The sequence below is a fragment of the Carassius carassius genome, chromosome 21 (genome assembly GCF_963082965.1).
Source record: "Carassius carassius chromosome 21, fCarCar2.1, whole genome shotgun sequence".
NCBI classification, from domain to species: domain Eukaryota; kingdom Metazoa; phylum Chordata; class Actinopteri; order Cypriniformes; family Cyprinidae; genus Carassius; species Carassius carassius.
In genome coordinates, this window is record NC_081775.1 from 13779402 (window position 1) to 13801178 (window position 21777).

Consider the following 21777-nt stretch of genomic DNA (forward strand, 5'->3'; position numbering starts at 1 on the left):
AAAATTAACAGTGGGAGCCAGCAGCCTGTCATGGAGAAAAAAAAATCTCCGAATGCTCCACGTGAAACTTTGGCGCTCCGCCCTTTTTCTATCGTGTCTAATGATTTTGGTTAATATGCATGAGGGAGAAAGAGAGAGAGAGAGAGCAAGACAGCACTCGTGTAGTTTGAAGACTGTGAGTGCGCGAGCGCGCGTGAAACTTTGGTGTTTCGCCCTTTTTCTATCGTGTTTAATGATTTTGATTAATATGCACGAGGGAGAGAGAGAGCAAGAAGCGCTCGTGTTGTTTGAAGACTGTGAGTGCGCGCGCAGCCGGGGCTCTCTCTCGTACGCGCCCTGTCACTCACCGATCAAATAAGGCTTTGACAGCCGCCAAAAAAAAAGATCAATGCAGAAAAACCCCTGGATTGGTTATATAACGTTGGACAGAATGTTAATCCGGCCATCGCGTATATTCAGCGCACATAAGGTAAACGTTTTGCAAACGTTTTTTAGAGAAATAAAAACAGGTCGACGAATCGATGCGCATATTTTGCGTCGACGTATTTTTTGCGTCGACGTCATCCATGACCTCGACGCGTTGTCCCAGCCCTAATTAGTATATAAAGATAATTATCTGTATAGATGCATCCCTAAATAGAGTAGAAGGTAACACTTCGTCCCTTTGGAATTATAAGGTTCTATCTGACATTTTTGACAAAATCGAGTTATTCACATATTCTTATTCAGTGACAACTTATTTATATTATGTGATAGATTTTTTAATGTTCTGTATATTTTGGGACTTTTTATTTAAATAAATAACAAAGTTTTATCTATACAGTCGAATGGAATGCAAAAACTTTGAAGCTCAAAATCTCAAAACTACTCAGAATGCAGATAGAACCTTATAATTCCAAGGGGACGACTTTAGAATTGTCACAGTGTCTGGGTTGTGTTCCCTGGGTTTCCACTAGGTGTCCTCAGTTCCCCCAGTGTTTATCATTTATCACTTCCTGTCTCCTTATTTGGTCACCTTCCTCCTTGTTTAGTTAATTGATTGTTCCCCACCTGTCTCCTGTTTCCCCATCATCCTTTTGTGTATTTATACCTGGTCTGTCTGAGTCTTAGTCACGGAGTCCTTGTTTAATGTTAAATGTTAATTCATGTCCGTCAATGCCTTGCCTTGCCTTGCCTTGCCTTGCCTTGCCTTGCCTTGCCTTGCCTTGCCTTGCCTTGCCTTGCCTTGCCTTGCCTTGCCTTGCCTTGCCTTGTTTAATGTTATGTTTGGATTTACCGGTTTTGACCCTGCCTGGACTGTGTATTCTCTTTGGATTTCCCTTTATTAAAGACGTACTCGCAATTGGTTCTCTCTCCTGTGTTTTCCATAACACCGAACGTGACAGAAGGACTCCGTCACTACAAGAGCCAGCGGTATGTCGGCTTATGTCTCCTCCCCAGCCACAGTGCGGGAGAGGAGTGGATTTGAAGGAACTCGCCTGGTGGTTTTCCGGGGAACCAGAGGAGGTCGCCGAGGAGGGAGTGGTCGAGAGGATACTCAGCACCGCTCTCAACCAGGGCCGCCCTTCGACCCGGGGCTCATGTGGGATGGATTAGAGCCACCGTCTCACCATGGCGGACGGAGAGGAGAGAGGAAGCGCACGTCCGCCACAGTGGCGTCACTGCCCATGATGGCCGCTAGTCCAGCGCCACGGTGCAAGATGGCCGCCAGCTCAGCGCCAACGCCCAAGAGGGCCGCTGACTCATTCTTGGACTATTTCGCTACGCTGTCCAAGATCCTAGAGATTCCCAAGACGGTTGACGTCATGGCTGCTGAGCCAGCGCCACAGCACAAGATGGCCGCCAGCCCAGAGCCACAGCACAAGATGGCCGCCAGCCCAGAGCCACAGCACAAGATGGCCGCCAGCCCAGAGCCACAGCACAAGATGGCCGCCAGCCCAGAGCCACAGCACAAGATGGCCGCCAGCCCAGAGCCACAGCACAAGATGGCCGCCAGCCCAGCGCCACAGCACAAGATGGCCGCCAGCCCAGCGCCACAGCACAAGATGGCCGACTCAACGCCTGAGTCTCCAGACAAGGTGTCACCGACTCGCCAAGAGAGAGGGCGGAGGAGGAGCCCAGAGGACGTTCCCGAGGCGGTGCCCGATGCTGTTCCGGAGACCGAGGCGGTGCCCGATGCTGTTCCGGAGACCGAGGCGGTGCCCGATGCTGTTCCGGAGGCCGAGGCGGTGTCCGATGCTGTTCCGGAGGCCGAGGCGGTGTCCGATGCTGTTCCGGAGGCCGAGGCGGTGCCCGATGCTGTTCCGGAGGCCGAGGCGGTGCCCGATGCTGTTCCGGAGGCCGAGGCGGTGCCCGATGCTGTTCCGGAGGCCGAGGCGGTGCCCGATGCTGTTCCGGAGGCCGAGGCGGTGCCCGATGCGGTTCCGGAGGCCGAGGCGGTGCCCGATGCCGAGGCGGTGCCCGATGCTGTTCCGGAGGCCGAGGCGTTGCCCGATGCTGTTCCGGAGGCCGAGGCGGTGCCCGATGCGGTTCCGGAGGCCGAGGCGGTGCCCGATGCCGAGGCGGTGCCCGATGCTGTTCCGGAGGCCGAGGCGGTGCCCGATGCTGTTCCGGAGGCCGAGGCGGTGCCCGATGCTGTTCCGGAGGCCGAGGCGGTGCCCGATGCTGTTCCGGAGGCCGAGGCGGTGCCCGATGCCGAGGCGGTGCCCGATGCTGTTCCGGAGGCCGAGGGGGTGCCCGATGCCGAGGCGGTGCCCGATGCTGTTCCGGAGGCCGAGGCGGTGCCCGATGCTGTTCCGGAGGCCGAGGCGGTGCCCGATGCTGTTCCGGAGGCCGAGGCGGTGCCCGATGCTGTTCCGGAGGCCGAGGCGGTGCCCGATGCTGTTCCGGAGGCCGAGGCGGTGCCCGATGCCGTTCCGGAGGCCGAGGCGGTGCCCGATGCCGTTCCGGAGGCCGAGGCGGTGCCCGATGCCGTTCCGGAGGCCGAGGCGGTGCCCGATGCCGTTCCGGAGGCCGAGGCGGTGCCCGATGCCGTTCCGGAGGCCGAGGCGGTGCCCGATGCTGTTCCGGAGGCCGAGGCGGTGCCCGATGCTGTTCCGGAGGCCGAGGCGGTGCACGATGCTGTTCCGGAGGCCGAGGCGGTGCCCGATGCCGAGGCGGTGCCCGATGCTGTTCCGGAGGCCGAGGCGGTGCACGATGCTGTTCCGGAGGCCGAGGCGGTGCCCGATGCTGTTCCGGAGGCCAAGGCGGTGCCCGATGCCGAGGCGGTGCCCGATGCTGTTCCGGAGGCCGAGGCGGTGCCCGATGCCGAGGCGGTGCCCGATGCTGTTCCGGAGGCCGAGGCGGTGCCCGATGCCGAGGCGATGCCCGATGCTGTTCCGGAGGCCGAGGCGGTGCCCGATGCTGTTCCGGAGGCCGAGGCGAGGCCGAGGTGGAGGCCATTCCCGATGCGGTGTCCGAGGCCGCTCCCGAGGCCGTGACCGAGGCAGTGCCCGAGTCCGTTCCAGAGGCGGTGCCCGAAGCCGAGGCGTCTCAAGTCTCCACAGGCAGTCCAGAGTCGAGTCAGGTTCCAGTTGACCCTCCAGAGGCGAGTCAGGGGCCAGTGAACTCTCCAGAGTCGAGTCAGGTGCCAGTGACCTCTCCAGAGTCAGGGCCAGTCACCGTTGAACTTTCAGAGTTAAGTCAAGTCACTGGGTGGTCTGCTGCTCCGCCCTGTTGGACTCCGGCATCGACCACAGGGGCGTGGTGGTCATCTGCTCCACCCTGGAGGACTCTGGCCTTGACCACAAGGGTGTGGTGGTCTTCCGCTCCGCCCTGGGGGGCTTCCGCTCTGACCACACGGACGTGGTGGTCTTCCGTTCCGCCCTGGGGGGCGTTTGCCCTGACTACACGGTTGTGGTGGTCTTCCGCTCCGCCCTGGAGGACTCTGGCCTTGACCACAAGGGTGTGGTGGTCTTCTGCTCCGCCCTGGGGGGCTTCATGTTGTTTTTTTTTTTTTTTTTCTCCTTTTGTTTTTGTGTTAATGTCGGTCCCTGTTCCTTTCTGTTAGTCTGGCCCTCCGTCCCTCCCCCTGAGCCTCCACCTGTCCGCCTCCCTCCTGGTCTCTGTTTTGTGTCTGTCTTGGAGCGTCTGGGAGCCGCTCCTTAGTAAGGGGGTACTGTCACAGTGTCTGGGTTGTGTTCCCTGGGTTTCCACTAGGTGTCCTCAGTTCCCCCAGTGTTTATCATTTATCACTTCCTGTCTCCTTATTTGGTCACCTTCCTCCTTGTTTAGTTAATTGATTGTTCCCCACCTGTCTCCTGTTTCCCCATCATCCTTTTGTGTATTTATACCTGGTCTGTCTGAGTCTTAGTCACGGAGTCCTTGTTTAATGTTAAATGTTAATTCATGTCCGTCAATGCCTTGCTTTGCCTTGCCTTGTTTAATGTTATGTTTGGATTTACCGGTTTTGACCCTGCCTGGACTGTGTATTCTCTTTGGATTTCCCTTTATTAAAGACGTACTCGCAATTGGTTCTCTCTCCTGTGTTTTCCATAACACCGAACGTGACAAGAATAAGGTTCTATTAGTTAATGTTAGTTAATGTATTAATTAACATGAACAAACAATGAACAATACATTTATTACTGTATTTATTCATATTCGTTAATGTTAGTTAATGAAAATACATTAGTATTTTAGTTCATGGTCACAGTGCATTAACTAATGTTAACAAGCACAACTTTTGATTTGAATAATGCATTAGTAAATGTTGAAATTAACATTAACTAAGACTTATAAATGCTGTAGAAAGATTGTTCTTGCTTAGTTCATGTTAACGAAAGTAGTTAACTAACATTAACTAATGGAACCTTATTCTAAAGTGCTACCGAGTAGAAATAAAAAGTCTTAAAAGGTGGAGAGAACTGAAAAACAAGCTATGGAATTAAATGACAGTTGAGAACTGCTTGACATCAGTCAGTTCAGATCAAACCTTTATGATCTGGCCCTCCTTGAAGGGAAGCTCCTCTACAGCAGCATCGGGGTTCGGAGACATTGACAAGGGGTCGTAGTCAAACATGGCCACAAAGATTCGGGACAAGTCCTCTGGCTCGGACTCATAGTAGTCCGGAGACCGCCCGTCTCGTCCTCCATAACCATCTGAAACACAGGAGAAGGCAAGCTTCTGCTACACACTGAAACCAAAGGACATCTAAAGCCCAAAAGAGACCATAGCACACTTAACCTAATCTATATCCTCAGAGGCATCAATCTGTGACAGCTAAACAATAATTAGAAAATGAAATACAGTATGCTGCTATCTGAATATATTATGTGCCATTCCTTCCTTAAGTGAGGCTACATATTAAAACTACATATTTACATCATAAACGGATAAAAATGCTAACTGCACTTGATACATATGCATGCTCTCTATACAATAAAATTATTTGGCACACAGCACACCGGTGGGATAATACACAAGCATACTGAAAACAGAAGAATGCAGTAAGAACATGTTTGAAACTGCCATGCATATAAATGGACAAGGAAAGGATAAAAACATTGCTGTTTTACTGTAAAACTCTACAGAACATTCTTGGACAGACATGCAGCAACTCATTACCAATACTTTGCTGGAATGATCCACTATCAATCTCAAACTTTTTTCTCTTATCTTATACCAAAGCCTTGGAGAGGAGTAAATAGTAGACCATGCCAGTTCATTCAAATTGTATATGGAGCTGATATAAGTGAATCATGCACACTGATAAGGATATGTAGAACATTCAAAAGCGGCATTTAAAATCACAGTAATTTCCATAGTTCTCCATTAAAGCAGGCATATGCTCTTATATGCTCTTATGGTGTGCAGTCATACAACATCCAACAGAAGAAAGATATTCATGCAATTGAAACAATCAAGAATCTCACAGGAAGCTCAGTAAAAGATGGATGATGAGGAAAAAGGCAACATGGGGAGCAAGAGGAGGAGAAGAGGGGTTCACAAACACTGTCTGGTGTTTTAGACCACAAAATGAGCACAAAGAAAGGAGCAATCACCCTTAAACAGACCGAAACCCTAACCAAATCCTAGTTATCTGTAGCTAAAATAAAGACAAATTGCCTCTAGATTAAAACTAAAATGTACACATAAAAAGTAAATGAAAAGAAAAAAAATTGTTTAATAAATGTACCTCATCCATCTGTCTTTCATATGTTAATAAGAAGCCCCTGCATGTCTTTTCTTCTAAGATAAAGGCAGCTTCTGCTCTTTTTGAGGATAGCAATACAAGTAAAGCTCTAGCAACTTTATCCGAGATATGCTTCCAATTTATATTTGTTTAAATTTCTACATATGCAAATCTGTAGGTTAAAAGACAAGCAAAACTTGTATTTTTGTCTAAATATATGTGCTGTTTTAGCTGTACAACTGTCCCATATTTTAATGTAAAGACCACTGCTGAACTTCTGTGTAGCTACAGTACATGTTTGTGTCCCTATAATTAGCCTATTTTGTGAAACTTTAAGGTCTAAGGGTTTAGCATGGACATGACAGGAACTGAAAGATTGGTCATGACGTTATTTTGAAAATTTTTGTAAAGCAATACCATCACAATAACCTCATGTATTATGTTTAAGTCTTGTGGCCTTATTTCTTGGACATTGTTTTGTATTTTTCTTTCTTTCTATTTATTCAGGTAGAACTGCTGTGAGACACCTATTTTTTTTAGAAATGGAAGAACCTAAATTTTTATCTGTGATAATCAGCAGTCACAGAAACAGTCAGTAGAGCTTAACTTGCATTAAGTTAAGAATTATTAAATTAAAGACCCCATGAAATCTCCTGAAAAATCACTTTTTCTGAACTGACGTTTTTTTTGTATTGAAAAAGGGAGTTTGGGTGGGACAAAAGTATGCTAACACTTTATTTTGTCAGCATTTGACTGTTACACAAAACTAGTTGGACAAAGTCTGAGTTTCAGAGTAGGTTTAGAGTAAAAATTTGTTTATATATATATATATATATATATATATATATATATATATATATATATATATATATATAAAGCTCACAAACATGGACTAAAAGCCACAAAACTCCTACTTTGATTTCAGTGAAAGTAATAATTTCAATAAGAGTAATGATTTCAATAAGGGTCTTTAAACAAGATACTGTTGGTAATAATGTGCTATATTAGTTCAAATTTGTTCTGGTCATTTTTGTTAGATTTTCTTTTTCACACCACATACCATATCGGTGCTCTGTTCGCTGTGGGGCCCATTTCCTGCGGTGGGCTACATTGGTATAGTAAACATCGTCCTTGATATGTGAGAGGTTCCCTTCACTCCCCTCACTGTTATTCTCCACGGTGATCTCTACGGAAACACCAATCAGAGCATTACAGCCACAGCCCCTCTACTCACCCCGCGAGTTGTGGATTATGGCATTTTCAAGGCTCTCAAGGTGTTTTAAGATCGGAAATGCCATTCTATAGCATTAAAGCATCAGAAATGGCGTACTGATCTTAAAACAGTATTGAAAGCCAGCTGACATGAATTGCTCTGGAGTAAAACAGCAATGTTCAACATGATGATGGTTTTCTAAGTGACAATGTGTGGCCTGTTAGGAGTACCAAATTTACACAAGAATAAAGCAGTTAAATAATTATTAGTGAATCTGAAACAGAATGAGTGTTCAAAGGTCAGCCAAAAGTGACTCCCAGGGCTTACAGAACACCAGAACTGTCATGACATTTAAGGAAAACAGAGGAACACACAATAGGTGTCTCTACAAAGGAAGGGAAGGAGAGTCCAAACATCATGTGACCACACTAACCAATGGAAGGGACTGTCATTGGCCTTCTCTGAGCAGGCGGACAGCCGTGACTCGTCCTATGGCCGGAATGGTCCAGTCGATCTGAGCGTCCCGTTGAGGGAGAGCTCCCTAAAATCTTCAAAAGCAAACATTAATATGTTAATCAAAGCCTGTGGTTCCTTAAAAATAGATATCCTATTTAAAAAAAAAAAGATTCCCATCATCCCCAAAATGAAAAAAAAAAATAAAAAAAAATAAAGTGATTTCTTTAGAGAGCAAGATTCTAGTCCCAAGTGAAATCAAAACAAGGAGGATGAACCCGCCAAAACATTTAACATAAACAATTGAAACAAACTCTGACAACAACATGAGCAGGGTTTTGGCAGAAATCAGATGCTTAGCTAAAGACCATTTTGGTTTTTGTTCTGCTCCTCTTGTTCGTATGGGAAAGTTTTGAATTTAGTTTGTGATATGAGCTTTCTGATTCATATCATTCTACATTATGGTCTGCCTACACTTAACGTAATGTCTTGAGTATATAAAACTGTCAGTACAGGTATATAGCATGCTGCAAATGTGTATACGATAGTAGTCAGGACATTAACCACCACAGACATCCTGGGAAATTTCCCTGGAATTTTCAGAATAATGGACAGTTTTCCAATCTCTGATTCTTGAATATTTTGTACTATTAGGTCAGTAGTGCAAGAACCTTGATGATGTACAGGACTGTATGAGCAGGTATTAGAAGAAAACAATGATGGGAAGCAAAACCCACCAAAAAAGTATGCATATGTGCTGCTCAATCCAGATATGTGAGGTGAGTTATCTGTTCAAGCCCAAATAAACAACCTTTGACGGTTCCAATCAGTGGCAACACATTGTTCATTTATTTGAATAACTTCAGTCCATACTGCACTGTTAAATATACAAATTTGTCATTCCTTTGGTGTTTCCGGCTTCCCATAAACAACTCTAAACCAGTGTTTCCCAACCCTGTTCCTAGAAGCACCCCTATACTACACATTTTTTAACTCTTCCCAATCAAACACATCTAAATTAACTCATCAGTTCATTAGTAGAGACTTAAAAAGACACCTAGTGGAGACCTCCAAGTCCTAAACTGGATGGGTTAGATAAGGGAGACATCCAAAATGTGTACTAATGGGGTCCCACCAGGAACAGGGTTTGGAAACATTGCTCTAAACCAGGTCTTCAACCTTGCTCTCGGAGAGCCACTATCCTGCAAAGTTTATTTCCACACCTCCCTGCACGTTTTCAAGTGATCTTCAGAACCCAGATTAACTGGTTTAGATGATTAGGTTTGGAGCTAAAATTGAAAAATAGTAGTTCACCAGCAGCAGTGCTGAACTCTGTTGGACTCTAAAGTATAAGTTGGAGGACTGTGGAAACATTGTCATTTGATTTGTGACTCTTCTTACAACAGAAACAAGAAACACTCAGAAATGGCCTTTAGGTAATCAAAACAAATCTACACATCCAAAAAATTTCACTCGACACTCTAGGAAATCAAACAAAGTCACATGAGATCTAAACCAAATCAAGAAAGTCAAGAAAGATCATACAAGCTTAACTCAAATCAAACAATAACATAGCAACATCTAGCAAAATAGACCAAACAAAAGGCTAAACAAGAAGAACAAAATCAAATAAACCGATGACAGACTGGGTGGAACACCATGAACAGAAGAATGGTTTAATCGATTGTCGATGAGAACACAAAGCAGTTGGTAGATGAGAAGAGGACGGAAGGGTGACAGGAGGGGTAGGAGACACACACCAGGGGTTCATCCATTGCCCTGTTGAGTCTGGCCACAGAGTAGGCCCTAATGTCCCTGTGATAGGTCCTGCCAACCTCGCTCAGCCTGCCCTCGCTCTGGAACCTGCGTCGGGGACGGTGATGGTGCGGTTGATAGTGGTAATGGTGGTATGACTCCCGCATGCTCCTCGTTTCTGGAATGGAATCCAGGATATCCTCCTCCACGCTGCACTGCCGGGTCAGTGTCCTTTTCCTGCCAGCAGCCAGAGCACGTCTCTCCACAGGTCCCTCGCTGTGGATCACCCGCATGTTGGGGCCAGAACCCACCCGCAGCGGGCTGCCCCCCGTGTACGAGTGGTAGCTTCCACGGTAGCCAAGAGAGCCCTCCTCCTCACTCCCACAGTCTAGTCCACTGTCCGGGCTCTTCGTGGTCTGCCTGCTACTGCTGCTGCTCCAGCACGGTGGCCGCTCGTCTATGGAGCTGTAGCGCGGAGAGGAGCGCTGCCTCTGCAGCCTGCGGATGCTCTTGCTAGGGGAGAGGTGGTTCGGCTGCCGTGAATCCCGGTGGTAGGGCCGTGGGCTCCTGCAAGGTGTGCCTGGACGGGCTTCCTCGAAACGCAGACGCTGGCCCATGACCTCCACCCCGGTGTCCGGTTCCTCCTCGGCAACTTCCGGGATGCTGTGGAGCCGCTTGTGTGAGCACAAGGAGCGCTGTCGTACCACCTCCCGCTGCAGGTCCCAACTGTCACGGTCCACCGCTAGGTCTTGTCTCTTGTAATATGCCTTTTAGAAGCCGGAGAGGATGATGGACGAAGGAGGAGCCAAAGTTTCAGTTAGATTTGGACGTATTTCAGTTAGTTAAAATCGGGATTGTTTTTGGCGGGTTTTGTTTGGTGGTGTTAGAACAGGCAGAGAAGATAAAACAGTGTGCAAATAGAGAACAAAATGGGAAAAGAAAGACAAAATAAACACAGAATTAGTTATCGGAGGTCATGGTCGAATGTAGGGCATGCAGTCTCATTCCATGACGGACATGACATGCGACGGGAGGGAATCTGTTGAAGGAAATTGTCAGGAAATGCAAACCGTACAGAAAATGAGAACTGGAGAGTACATATGCAGGGCTCATTGAGACAATCCACTAACAAAGCACAGTCCAACAACAACAACAACAACAACAACAAAACTACAGATGAGAATTCAGAACATAGAACATTAAGAAATTATTAACAGGCAATCAAAGGATCAAGGCTAAAGAATCTAAGGACTTTACATAAAAAAATAAACATAACAAAATGGAGATTCGTCTGCCAAGCAACAAGTGAATTGTGTTCAAAAGTAGACCAGTAACCTGGAATAGAAATTAAAAATATGAATAAAAAGACAAATCTTTTCTAATCATTTCAAATTATGTATGAAAACCGTAATCGTTGGTTTTAAATTTCTACATCCCGATACATGTAGAAGATATTTTTAGAATAAGAGGAGATTGTTAAAAAATATTGTTGTTTTTAGTATTTAAGTTTGACACTACTGCAGATACAGTTTTCTGTATCATACTAAACTGTAGAACAGATGTCTGCAGTTGGAAGCAAACTATATCCAAAAACAGCAGAATATATTGTAGCCTTTATAAGGTGTTAGTTTTCATACCACAATCCCAATGGCTGCTCAGGTCTCCAAAAAGATAACTCAAAACAAAAATGACAAAAACTGAAATATAATATACCATTTATTTCTTCATATATTCAATACATCATGTATTTTTGCAACCCTTTCTGTATAATACTTATTCATAAATATCTTTTAAAAGAATTCTTAACAATAAACATCGTTCATGAAGAAACAGATATTCACAAAACTGTAAAAATTACACGGAGAAAAATAAAACTTAACAGAAGTGTAACCATGAGACAAACATAATCAAAAGTGAATAACTGTTTCATTTAAGCATACTTTACTTAAATGAGATTCCCAAAATGCCCTTGGAATGATATGTGCATTTTTCACCAGATCATCTAGGAGCTAATTTGACACTTTCAATTTATGTGATACTTATACGGACAGCACAAAAAAACCCTGTCTTTATTTAATAATAATCACAAACACATTAAAACCATGGCGTTACATTCCATGAGGTAAACACTTCAGGCATAGCAAACAGATACACACTGTATATATCTGCACATATGTGATTGTCATATGCAATAAATCTAAGAATCTGCTAAATAATCCTGTCAGTTCCAAGTAACAAGAGCCACTTCTACTATATAGAGTAATCCAGATCGATTTCGATCAGATGCATATTGATGCAATACTTAAAACTGAACAACAGAGTTGGCAACATCTGGAGAGCTTAAAGCATATTCAGACCGTTTTCTCATGCATTGCGTGTGCACTCAGGTTAAGCCATTCAGATGTATCAAGCTTTATATGACAGGACAGGCTTATACAAAGCTGGCTAAATGACTGGATGGTGTCAAAGTTCGGTAGTGCAAAGCAACACGCTTTTAGGACCGAGGAGAGACTGAGGATGGGGTGACCTGTTAAGATCCTGCCGCTCAAGCTTTGTGTACAACATCAGAGGTCTAACACCATCTGTTTTATATTCACTATCACAAAAACACACACAAAAAAAAACAGCGCTAGTCACATTCAGGACAAATCCACTGAGTTACTTTATAACAAAATATACTCTTACCTCTAAAGACCACCTTAACTGAACTGCAGTTGGCTTTTCAAGCCTATTCTATAAGGTTGAAGTGCCAATCATCTAGTACCACTCCTTGGGAGGAGCCCTAGAGAACACGGCATACTCCATCCCCCTTTGTCTGTCCCAGCCTCTAGCCTGTGGCCCTGTGGCCCACGCCCAAGACAGACGGCGGCCGGAAGGGTGTCTGTTCCATACCTTTAATGTGTTGTGTGAGTTGATGCTGCGCCGGCGCCCTTCTTCCAGCTGCATCTCCGAGTACAGCTCCTCCTCATCCTCCTCCATGATGTCAGACAGATCGGAGCCCCGACTGCTCTCGGTGTAGTACTCCTCACTTTGGCTATATTGATGATGCTGGAGGTACAGGCATGCAAATCTTCATGATTTCACACTTTTTCACTACTTTTCACTACTTCACTCTTTACTTGGTTTTTGCAAATATGTCTTTGTTTTGTTATTTGTATAGTTCGGATACGAATATAATTCGGATTAATTTATATATATCCGTTTGCATATTCTTGCTATTTTATTATTTAAAAAAACAGCACAATAAACATTAGGCCCATATATGGAGGCTTATTTGGCCAACAAGTAAAAATGAATGCATGTCACATTTTAGCTCATATTTTATACTTGCCCTGTCAATATTTTTATTTGCCAGATTAGTAAATACACACAAATACTCTCTCTCTCTCTCTCTCTCTCTCTCTCTCACACACACACACACACACACACACAGACACACACACACACACACACACACACACACACACACACACACACACACACACACACACAGCAATATTTTTTGTGATTTCTTTTGCTATTCTTTTGTCTTCTTGTGATTTCTTTGTCATTTGTAGCAATATTTCTTTGTGTCTGGATTTTGTTTTGCATTTTGCATTATGTTAACGTTAAGTTACAAAGTATAGTTAGTACCAACAATTTGACATATATAAGAAAAGAAAAAAAATTGTACACCCCATCAAATGTTTTTTTTACATTTTAGGACAGATATTGGCCTGGCATTTCACCAGTGTTAATTCATTAATTCTATATAATACCAACATTATACTATGAGTGTAATGTAATTCGATATAATATAAGTTCATGCTTGGCATGCACATTTTGTTATTTGTAAAGCATAAATAAACAGAAATGCCCATTACTTGTGTTGGAAAAGTTATACAATGTGTGTTCTGTTAGCTGACCTAAAACTCCCTTGAAAAGTTTTCTTGTGCAGTACAAAAAGATTGCTGTTTCTTAGACTCACTTGTCTACCCAGCTCAGAACCTCTGAGAAACTCGTCCACAGAAGCTCCTCTTCGCCTGGCGTGAGGGGAATCGTACCCGTCCTCCTCCTCGTCTGAGTTTAATGAATGCAGAGCATTACCTCTCTCGCTAAAGATGTTCCTCCTCTCCACCTGAAACAGAGCATGCACATGGATATTCTGTCATGCTGCTTAAAAGCATTCCAGCAACCATCTTGATAATCATCTTCCTAATTTAACACAGCAAACCAGTGGACTCACCCTGCTGTTCGGGGCGCTCCTCTGCGCCACCTGGCGGGCCATAGCACGAGCCACTGTGTTGGGAATGGGCACTCCCTGAGGTTGAGGCAAGATCCTCTGAGGGGAGGGTGAGCGTCGGCCCTCTGCGTGAGGGGGCTCCAGCGTGTGTCCCGAGTGAGAAGGGGGCGGTAGGGGTGATGGAGCCCGGGGATGCGGCTCCCAGGGCTGCCCCATTTGCCTGCCCATCTCTGGCTCTTTGGCATGGGGGTCTCTGGCACTTGGTAGGAGTTTGGGTTTAGACAATGGGTATGGGGAGGGAGAAGGGTGGATGTGTGGGTGCGAGGGTGGTGGATGAGGGTGGGATGGCGGGACGGAGTGGGGCTGGACGTGCGGTTGTGGATGGCTTGGGGGGTAGGCTTGTGGGTAGGGAGGTGGCTGAGGTGGGTGTCCATGGGAGTGATGCACCAGGAGGCTGTGGGGAATGGCAGCCACGGGAGAGTCCTGCGACTCTCCTTGTGCTGATATTGTCCTCACAACGACCTCACGCGCTTCCAGACACTGGATACGGTTCAGTTCCACCGTAACGAAATCTGCTGTGGGGTACATTATCTCTGCTATCTAAAAACAAACAAACAAAAGGAATGCGGGATAAACAAATGTGCCTTGAAAACAATGAGTGTTTCCCGCTGATATAGTCAGGCAGTTATTCAGATTTGTACTTGACCTGTTTTTTTGTTGTTGTTTTTTTTTTTTCATTAGCCCCATCATAAAAAATTAATATATAAAAAAAATATATCAATACATTTTGTGTTAACAATAAATACATTCAATATGTTTAATTAAAATAAAAAATAAAAATAAAAATATAATAATGATAATTTTAAATGTGTTAGAAATAAATACATTATATATTTGCAACTTAAAAATAATAATTATAAATATATAATGCATACATCAATGTAAAATAAATATAAAATAATCTACCTAATGAAATAACATATTTTAGTACATATTTTATTTTTAATTAATATTTATTTTAAAATCATTTACAAGTACATACATGCAATAATTAACAGTATTTTATTTGCAATAACAGCTGGAAATTACACAGCTATAGTTTAATTCTGTAACATAAATAAACACACTTTTGTTAGAAAACAGAAGCATATGGTGATTTGTTTATCATTTTATGCAACCATTACAGATGATATTTGTCAGATTATAACAAGTAATTCTCACATTTGACAAATGTTAGACAGCTAGATGCTAAATGCATCATAGGAAACCAAATGTCTAAGCTTGCCAGGCACAAAAACACATTAGATTTTATGAATGTAAAACAAGGTGACGAAAATTCCTCACACTGGTCCTGGATCAGCTAGACATAGTTATTGTTAAGATCGACATCCTCTTAAACCTACTGGTACATAAAAAACATCTCAGAAATAAAATACATTTGTATATATGATACATAAATAACTGTACTGTTTGTTTTTTTGTCTCACGAAAAGAGGTCAACATTATTTTCAAATATATTTTTTGTCAGATTATCCAAAATGACTTACATAAACCCCTGCATTATACAACACAGGGAAAACATTTGCCATGCAATGACACAAGCGATCACCTGATGGCGCCAGTGAGCAAAATAAAACAAAAATGTGAACTAGCATAATATGTTTAACCTCAAAGCTGATAGACCTTTGATTAGCAGGGCCCACTCCTTATTGCAAATCAGTAGCTGTTATGCACAAACGGCATGATGATAGTAAGAACTGGCAACATCACTTCACCTTTTGACCTTTAGTGCAGACTATGTATCCGATTACATTGGCTCCATTGGAAGTGCCGGTAGGAGTGAGGGGAGGAGGCTTCCAACGGATCTGTAAGACACCAGGTGTCTGTCCCATCTGAACCTGCACATCCTGAGGAGGTAAAGGAGGACCTAAACAAAAAAGAGTTGCTTTGTGAGTTTGTTACACTGTACCATGATTCAAGCAAATCTGTGTAGGTCTGCTGTTGTGTTTGTAGCTGTGACATGCATTCTGTTTTCAGAAACACGCATGCTTGTGCTTGAAAATATGATGTATGTGTAATGGGCATGTAAATGTGCGTGTGGGTGTGCGTGCGTGCGTGCACTTTACAGCCGTAAGGGACGCCCGATGTGCATAGACTATCACAGTGTATTTGCTTATGTCAGCACTCTGAATTCAAGTGGGCTGATTTGTCTTAATCATACTGAGTGTTTTATGTGGCTGCCAGCAATGGACCGCACCATCTCAGAACCTAAAACACACAATGCTCTGTTATCATTTTAGCTGTTTAACATAATAGTAATGAGCAGGCATCATTCATCTCATCTCTCGCTTTGTTTTAATTCAAAACATTTAAATGTGTTGTAACCAGTTATCAGATGGGATTTGTTAGGCATGGGTACCAATACAAAGTTTGAATCAATTCTGATTCACTCTAATTTCACTCTAAAGATCTGATTCTAATTTGGATTCAGTTCCAATTCATTTGCATAGATTTCATTTACAATGTCCATTTTGTTTACACATTCTGCCATACAGAAAGACATTTTCTCTTTGCTAACGCTATAAATTACACAGAGCAGTACATTTTTGATTGGCTAAACAGTACTGGTTCATAAAAATCATTTGTATCTTGTTTTTGCATGCAGCCTGCGACACGTCTTTGCGAAGACCCTATGGCCAGCTTTGACTCTCTTCACCAAACTCTGGTGTAATGTATCCCGATCTTTAAGAAGAAGGAACTGTATTGATATTCTTGACAAAAAATATAATTCCACAGTCTTGTGATGCAGCCACACCATAATCTAACCAGAGAAGAACTGGCCCCCCAACTAAGCCTTTAGGTTTTAACAGCATTTCTGTCACTGATGGAGTTTGGGTTCCCTGCCACTGACTCCCTTTTTGGGTTGCTTAGTTGGGGAACTTATATTTCTGGTAATATTATTGACTTGACTGCACAGACTCTATTGGATGAGAAATTAATTAAGGTGATTGATGACATCACACTTTTCTCCAGGGCAACTTTAGAGATGGATTAATCTCGTTCCATAACTGATGGACTTTACACAGCTATTGAAACCAAACTGAATCAACAATGAACTGAATACAACAGAATTGAATTTGCATCATTGAATCATCATGTTTATCACTGTAAAGTTGTACCAAGAGCTACATAGAAAGGTCAATAGAAGACCTTTCTCACCATTATTTCTTGTAAATGAGGCCACTATCATTGAACGTGGACAAGTGTGAAAAAGATTTGAGATCTAGGCCCAAACATTTTGGAGAAATAATCAAATTTGGTTATTTGTCCTCACACAGTAAGCTATTATTTAAAAAAAATATTTTAATTTTTAAACAGCATTTAATTGTGTTTTAGAGATGCCATTACATATCTTATAAACTAAGAAAATAATTAAAACAATGTATACGGTTTCCGAGTGACCAACAATCAATTAAGACAAGCCATCCAGATGTCAGAAAGCAGGTACTCCTGTTGCAGGTTTGAACTCTTCGATGGATCACACTAATTCACACTGATCACTTCTCTGCCCACCACTTGACAGATCATCGGGGGAGCGCTTAATCAATAGCCATCCCTCACTGATCAAGAGCCCAAGGGCTGCTCGGGGTGCTGATCGGTCCAGAGACGTCAGTGCCTGTGGAAAGACAGTGGAGCTAAAAGTGGATCATGTCATTTGTGAAGTTGATCCAGAGGAACTGGATCAATGCTCTGTAATTGAAAACAGCTCAAAGGCTGTCTTTATCTGATCAGGCCTTCATTTAAGGTTGGCACTGCATGGCTAAACGCCTGCAGATGGGTGTCACATAATAAAAGCCTGTACTGTTAGTCCGCAGGGATGCCTGCTGATGGGCTAACATTGCCCAGTATGTATAACACAGTCTGTAGGAGGGGAACACAGTGTGATCTAGACTAGACCGAGGGTTCATTTATCTCAAGATGTCAAGATGCCCTGAGACATGCACTCCACTGTGGGTGGAGCAGGTCTGTTCCATCGTGAGTGGCCTTCCCTATCAATTAAAAGTATCAATTAAAAAAATAAAAAGGCATTGTGGGAGAAAAAATATTCCTGTTAACACATACATGACAATTTGGGTGCACAAAGTGATCATAGATGTTGCATCATATATATCACTTTCCAGCTAAACTGGGTTGAATTGTTTTTCACATATTACTTTTTAAACGCTACTGGCTTTTTAAAAAAGGGGGTGGGATGACCCGCTTCTGTTTCAGTTTAAATGACTTTAACAAATAGACACTTTCCCACATGGCACCCTTAACTCTTGCAATCTTCCTCTGAGTCCACACTCTTCTGTGACTTACATGTAACATGTACTCGGTCATTGCAAACCGAGTTCTAAATTCTTTAAAAAGAATTGTGCACATAAAAAAAAAAAAATGACCTCACGTTGAGTCAATCACGTTTACACACTGCCTCCGAAACTTTCATCTGTCATAAAAAATTTAGATCAGCTTCGGTTTTCTGCGTTTTCGCATCCGTAGCAAGCATTTTGATAGGAAAGGATGACAAATATGAAAACACAAGTGTACATGAAGTCTTGCATTTGGGACGGGAACATAGAACAACGCTGCGTGTTTCAAAGCACTTCAGTGGACCTTTACAGTCCGTGTGATCCGGAAGTTGCTGCCGACTTTATTTCAGTGTAAAGATGAATTTCCAGCTGATACTGAATTAGATATTGAATAGAGGGTACAGTTTTATTTTTGTGCTCCTCCTCTCTCTCTATCACTCATAGCAATCTAAAGGTTGGAGGGGGTGTGTTCAAGGATGTTGTGCCCAAGCCGGCAAACTGACATCATCAGAGAAGGAATGCCATTCCAGAGCGGAAGTAAATGTTCAGATTTTGATTAAAGATTTACCAAGACAAAAACAAATTCAGCGGATTAAGTGTTCACATCAAGACTAGCAATGTGCACTAGTAAAGTAAATAAAGTCTGCTTTGGTATTCACCATAAGAATGATGTAATGCATGTTATGTATTGCTGTCATGCTTATTTAATGAAGATACAGTACCATTTAAAAGATTGGGGTCAGTACTATTGTTATTAGTAGTTAATTAAAATTTTTATTCATCAATGATGCATTAAATTGATCAAAAGTGACAGACATTTATACACTCTTGAAGTATGAATGCTTCATTAAGTATCAAACTAATGATGTATGAAGTGTGATTTTTAAGATATTAAAAGCATCTTTGGGTCTCTCCACGCACCAAACAGAACATTAGGGTTAATTAGCATTAACCCTATATAGCCTATAGCAATAAAAACTGCGACTGTTGATCACAGGCTCTGCTGACAGTCACGGCACGGCAGGAGACAGCCGTACTAATGCAGATGGCCTTTCATTTCCTCCCTGGACAATGGCTGTCACACTCAGGATGAGACGGAAGAATGAGCTGGCACTGAAAGCATCCTCATACGCACGTCTGCTCTGCTTCTTGGCATTGCAATGAGAGCCTATACGTCTATGAGTGTGTGTGCCGGTGTGAAATAATGTGGGAGACGAGGACTCCCTCAGAAGCAGAATACCGGGCATCCCCCTCCGCCCTCCCCTTTCTCACATCCTCTCTGATTTTTCCTCTCTTCATCTTCAGTCGCTCCACTTCCCTACTGCGGCAAACGCTCGTCCCATTTCCATTCATCATGCATTCATTCATTTCCTTCGCTCTCATTCGTCTGTACTCCAAAGCAAAGCATCTTCAGGGTCCGCTGGGAACAGCGTTGAGAGATGAAGAAAAGCAAAACGCAACTCGGTTGATCAACATCTCAGGTAGATCTCTGTGTAATAGGTGATATTTGAAAACCAGAGCTGACAGCTCTTCGTTTATACGCTATAGGCTTCTTTTAATGACGGCAGCTTGTGCTTGTCTACAGTCTCTCTAGGGTAGGAAGCTCATTATGGAGCACTAAACTTCCAGTCTCCTCTTTAGCAGGGCAAATTGATGAATAGGAACTGCATAGCACACATCAAGGTTACATGCTTAATGTTAACTGTTATCTGGCACTAGGAACTCCCACAAAAAAACTGACAACTTGTATGATATACAGTAGCAAGGATGCTTTCTCTGAGGAAGCATAGTCTTCGAAATATTTGGATGAGAATTATAATTGGACAAGGATTATGACTGCAAATCTCTTAGGAGTTGGTACAGTAGATACAAAGACAGACTTGTTCCCTTGAAGTCAAAAATTTTCAGATTTCCTCTGGGTAGAGATATAATAATAATTGGCCCTTAAAAGTTAAAAAAGTTAAACATTTCTTGACGTGGGTGGTATTGGGGGCTTAATTACATCCATAACAAGAACACCAATACGTCTGTTTTAATCTTAAAGCATAAGCCTTATTAGGCTTTCTGTCAGTTTTAGTCCCTGTCATGATCAAAATGTGTGATTAATATTTTTGTTGGGTATGGTACAATATTTAGCTAATTTTGAAGTACCAACAATTAGAATTCTTGAGATATCATGCCCTAAAAACATGGCATCACTAGCATTTTTTGGCTTGAAAATAATTATGGGGCTAAAAAAATATGTAAAATCTGCAAGAAACTAGCCCATGGTTTATATAACACAGCAACTAAGCTTGGGCCGTTAGACGATGTCATGACAACCCCATACCCCCAACACACCTTTTTGAATGCAAGAAGCTTTTTCTCTTTCGAGATTCACGATCGCACTGAGGATCTGCAAATCATTCGCCATCGTCCTCAGTCATCTCTCCTTACACAGTGTCTACACCGGACGTGAAAGTTGTCGTGTGGTGCCGCACTGCATCAGCTAAAGACTAAGGCTAAAGTCTACACTATCTACTCTTCACTCTAGAAATCGTCCGATTCCAAATTTGTAGACATCACCCAACCCTAACAGCAACTAGAAAACTCCTAGCAAAAACTATTCAGAACACCATAGCAATCACATTTTTCTAACAACCATTTAGAAGGAGAACATTTGTACAACCACATAGCAACGGCCTACCAACCACACACAACATCCTGGCATGATCGGGACATGTTTTGCACAGGTCTTAAAAGGGCATAGTAATCGTAGTAAAGGACCGATAACTGCCAATTTAGTGTGATCATTTAAAATGAAAAGTTACAGGTTGTTCATATGTTCTCCAAGGCTATATGTATTTAACCCCCCACCCATAATAATAATAATAAAAAAAACTGTAATAATAATAAAAAAAACATTACAATTTACAATAACAGGTTTCTATTTTAATATATTTTAAAGTCTAAATTATGTGATGGCAACAACAAATTTTCATCAGTCTTTACTCCAATCTTCAGTGTCACATGATCCATCAGAAATATTTCAGATATGCTTGGTGATAAAGAAACATTTCTTCTTATTGTTATAAATATTAAAAATATTTGTGAATATCTTTATGTAAACTGTGATACATTTTTTTCTGGATTCTCTGATGAATGCTCAAAAGAACAGCACCAATTTGAAACAAACACATTACAATATTATTAAAAAAAAATTATTGTCACTTTTGATCAATTTAATGCATTTAATTGAATAAATGTCTTAATAAATAATTATTATATTTAATTATATTCACAGTTTATATATATATATATATATATATATATATATATATATATATATATATATATATATATATATATATATATATATATATATATATATATATTTGATAATTAGTATTAATCATGACCCCTGATTTGTAAGTTCTGTAATAAGAAATATTCCTACCACTGGAGTAATTCAGTCTTGAAGTACCATCTTGTTTTTGCAAGAACGCATGTCGAGCTATGACACAACAAAATATTATGCAATTAATCAGACTGAATATTGAATTGACTGACAGCCCTGCTGATAACCAGATCTCAAATCACTATAATACGAAATTGCGATGAGTGTGCTTT

At 42.5% G+C, this 21777-nt stretch overlaps 1 protein-coding gene across 27 annotated transcripts in view; it reads right to left on the minus strand.

Moving 5' to 3' along the window:
* rimbp2b (RIMS binding protein 2b) overlaps positions 1–21777 on the minus strand; it is a 141174-nt gene that overhangs the window by 10944 nt on the left and 108453 nt on the right. For 9 of the 27 annotated variants that reach the window (XR_009422755.1, XR_009422754.1, XM_059503409.1 and 6 more), the window contains 9 exons: positions 21605–21661; positions 15592–15743; positions 13820–14416; positions 13562–13711; positions 12487–12642; positions 9600–10361; positions 7820–7934; positions 7234–7359; positions 4973–5139 (listed from right to left, as the gene is read on the minus strand). Coding sequence is in view for 20 of the 27 variants with exons in the window: in XM_059503409.1 (XP_059359392.1) it covers positions 4973–5139; positions 7234–7359; positions 7820–7934; positions 9600–10361; positions 12487–12642; positions 13562–13711; positions 13820–14416; positions 15592–15743; positions 21605–21661 (2282 nt within the window). In the remaining 7 variants the exon portion in view is untranslated. The remainder of the gene's footprint in view (positions 1–4972; positions 5140–7233; positions 7360–7819; positions 7935–9599; positions 10362–12486; positions 12643–13561; positions 13712–13819; positions 14417–15591; positions 15744–21604; positions 21662–21777) is intronic. The other 18 variants (XR_009422756.1, XM_059503416.1, XM_059503413.1 and 15 more) reach the window with 9 other exon arrangements.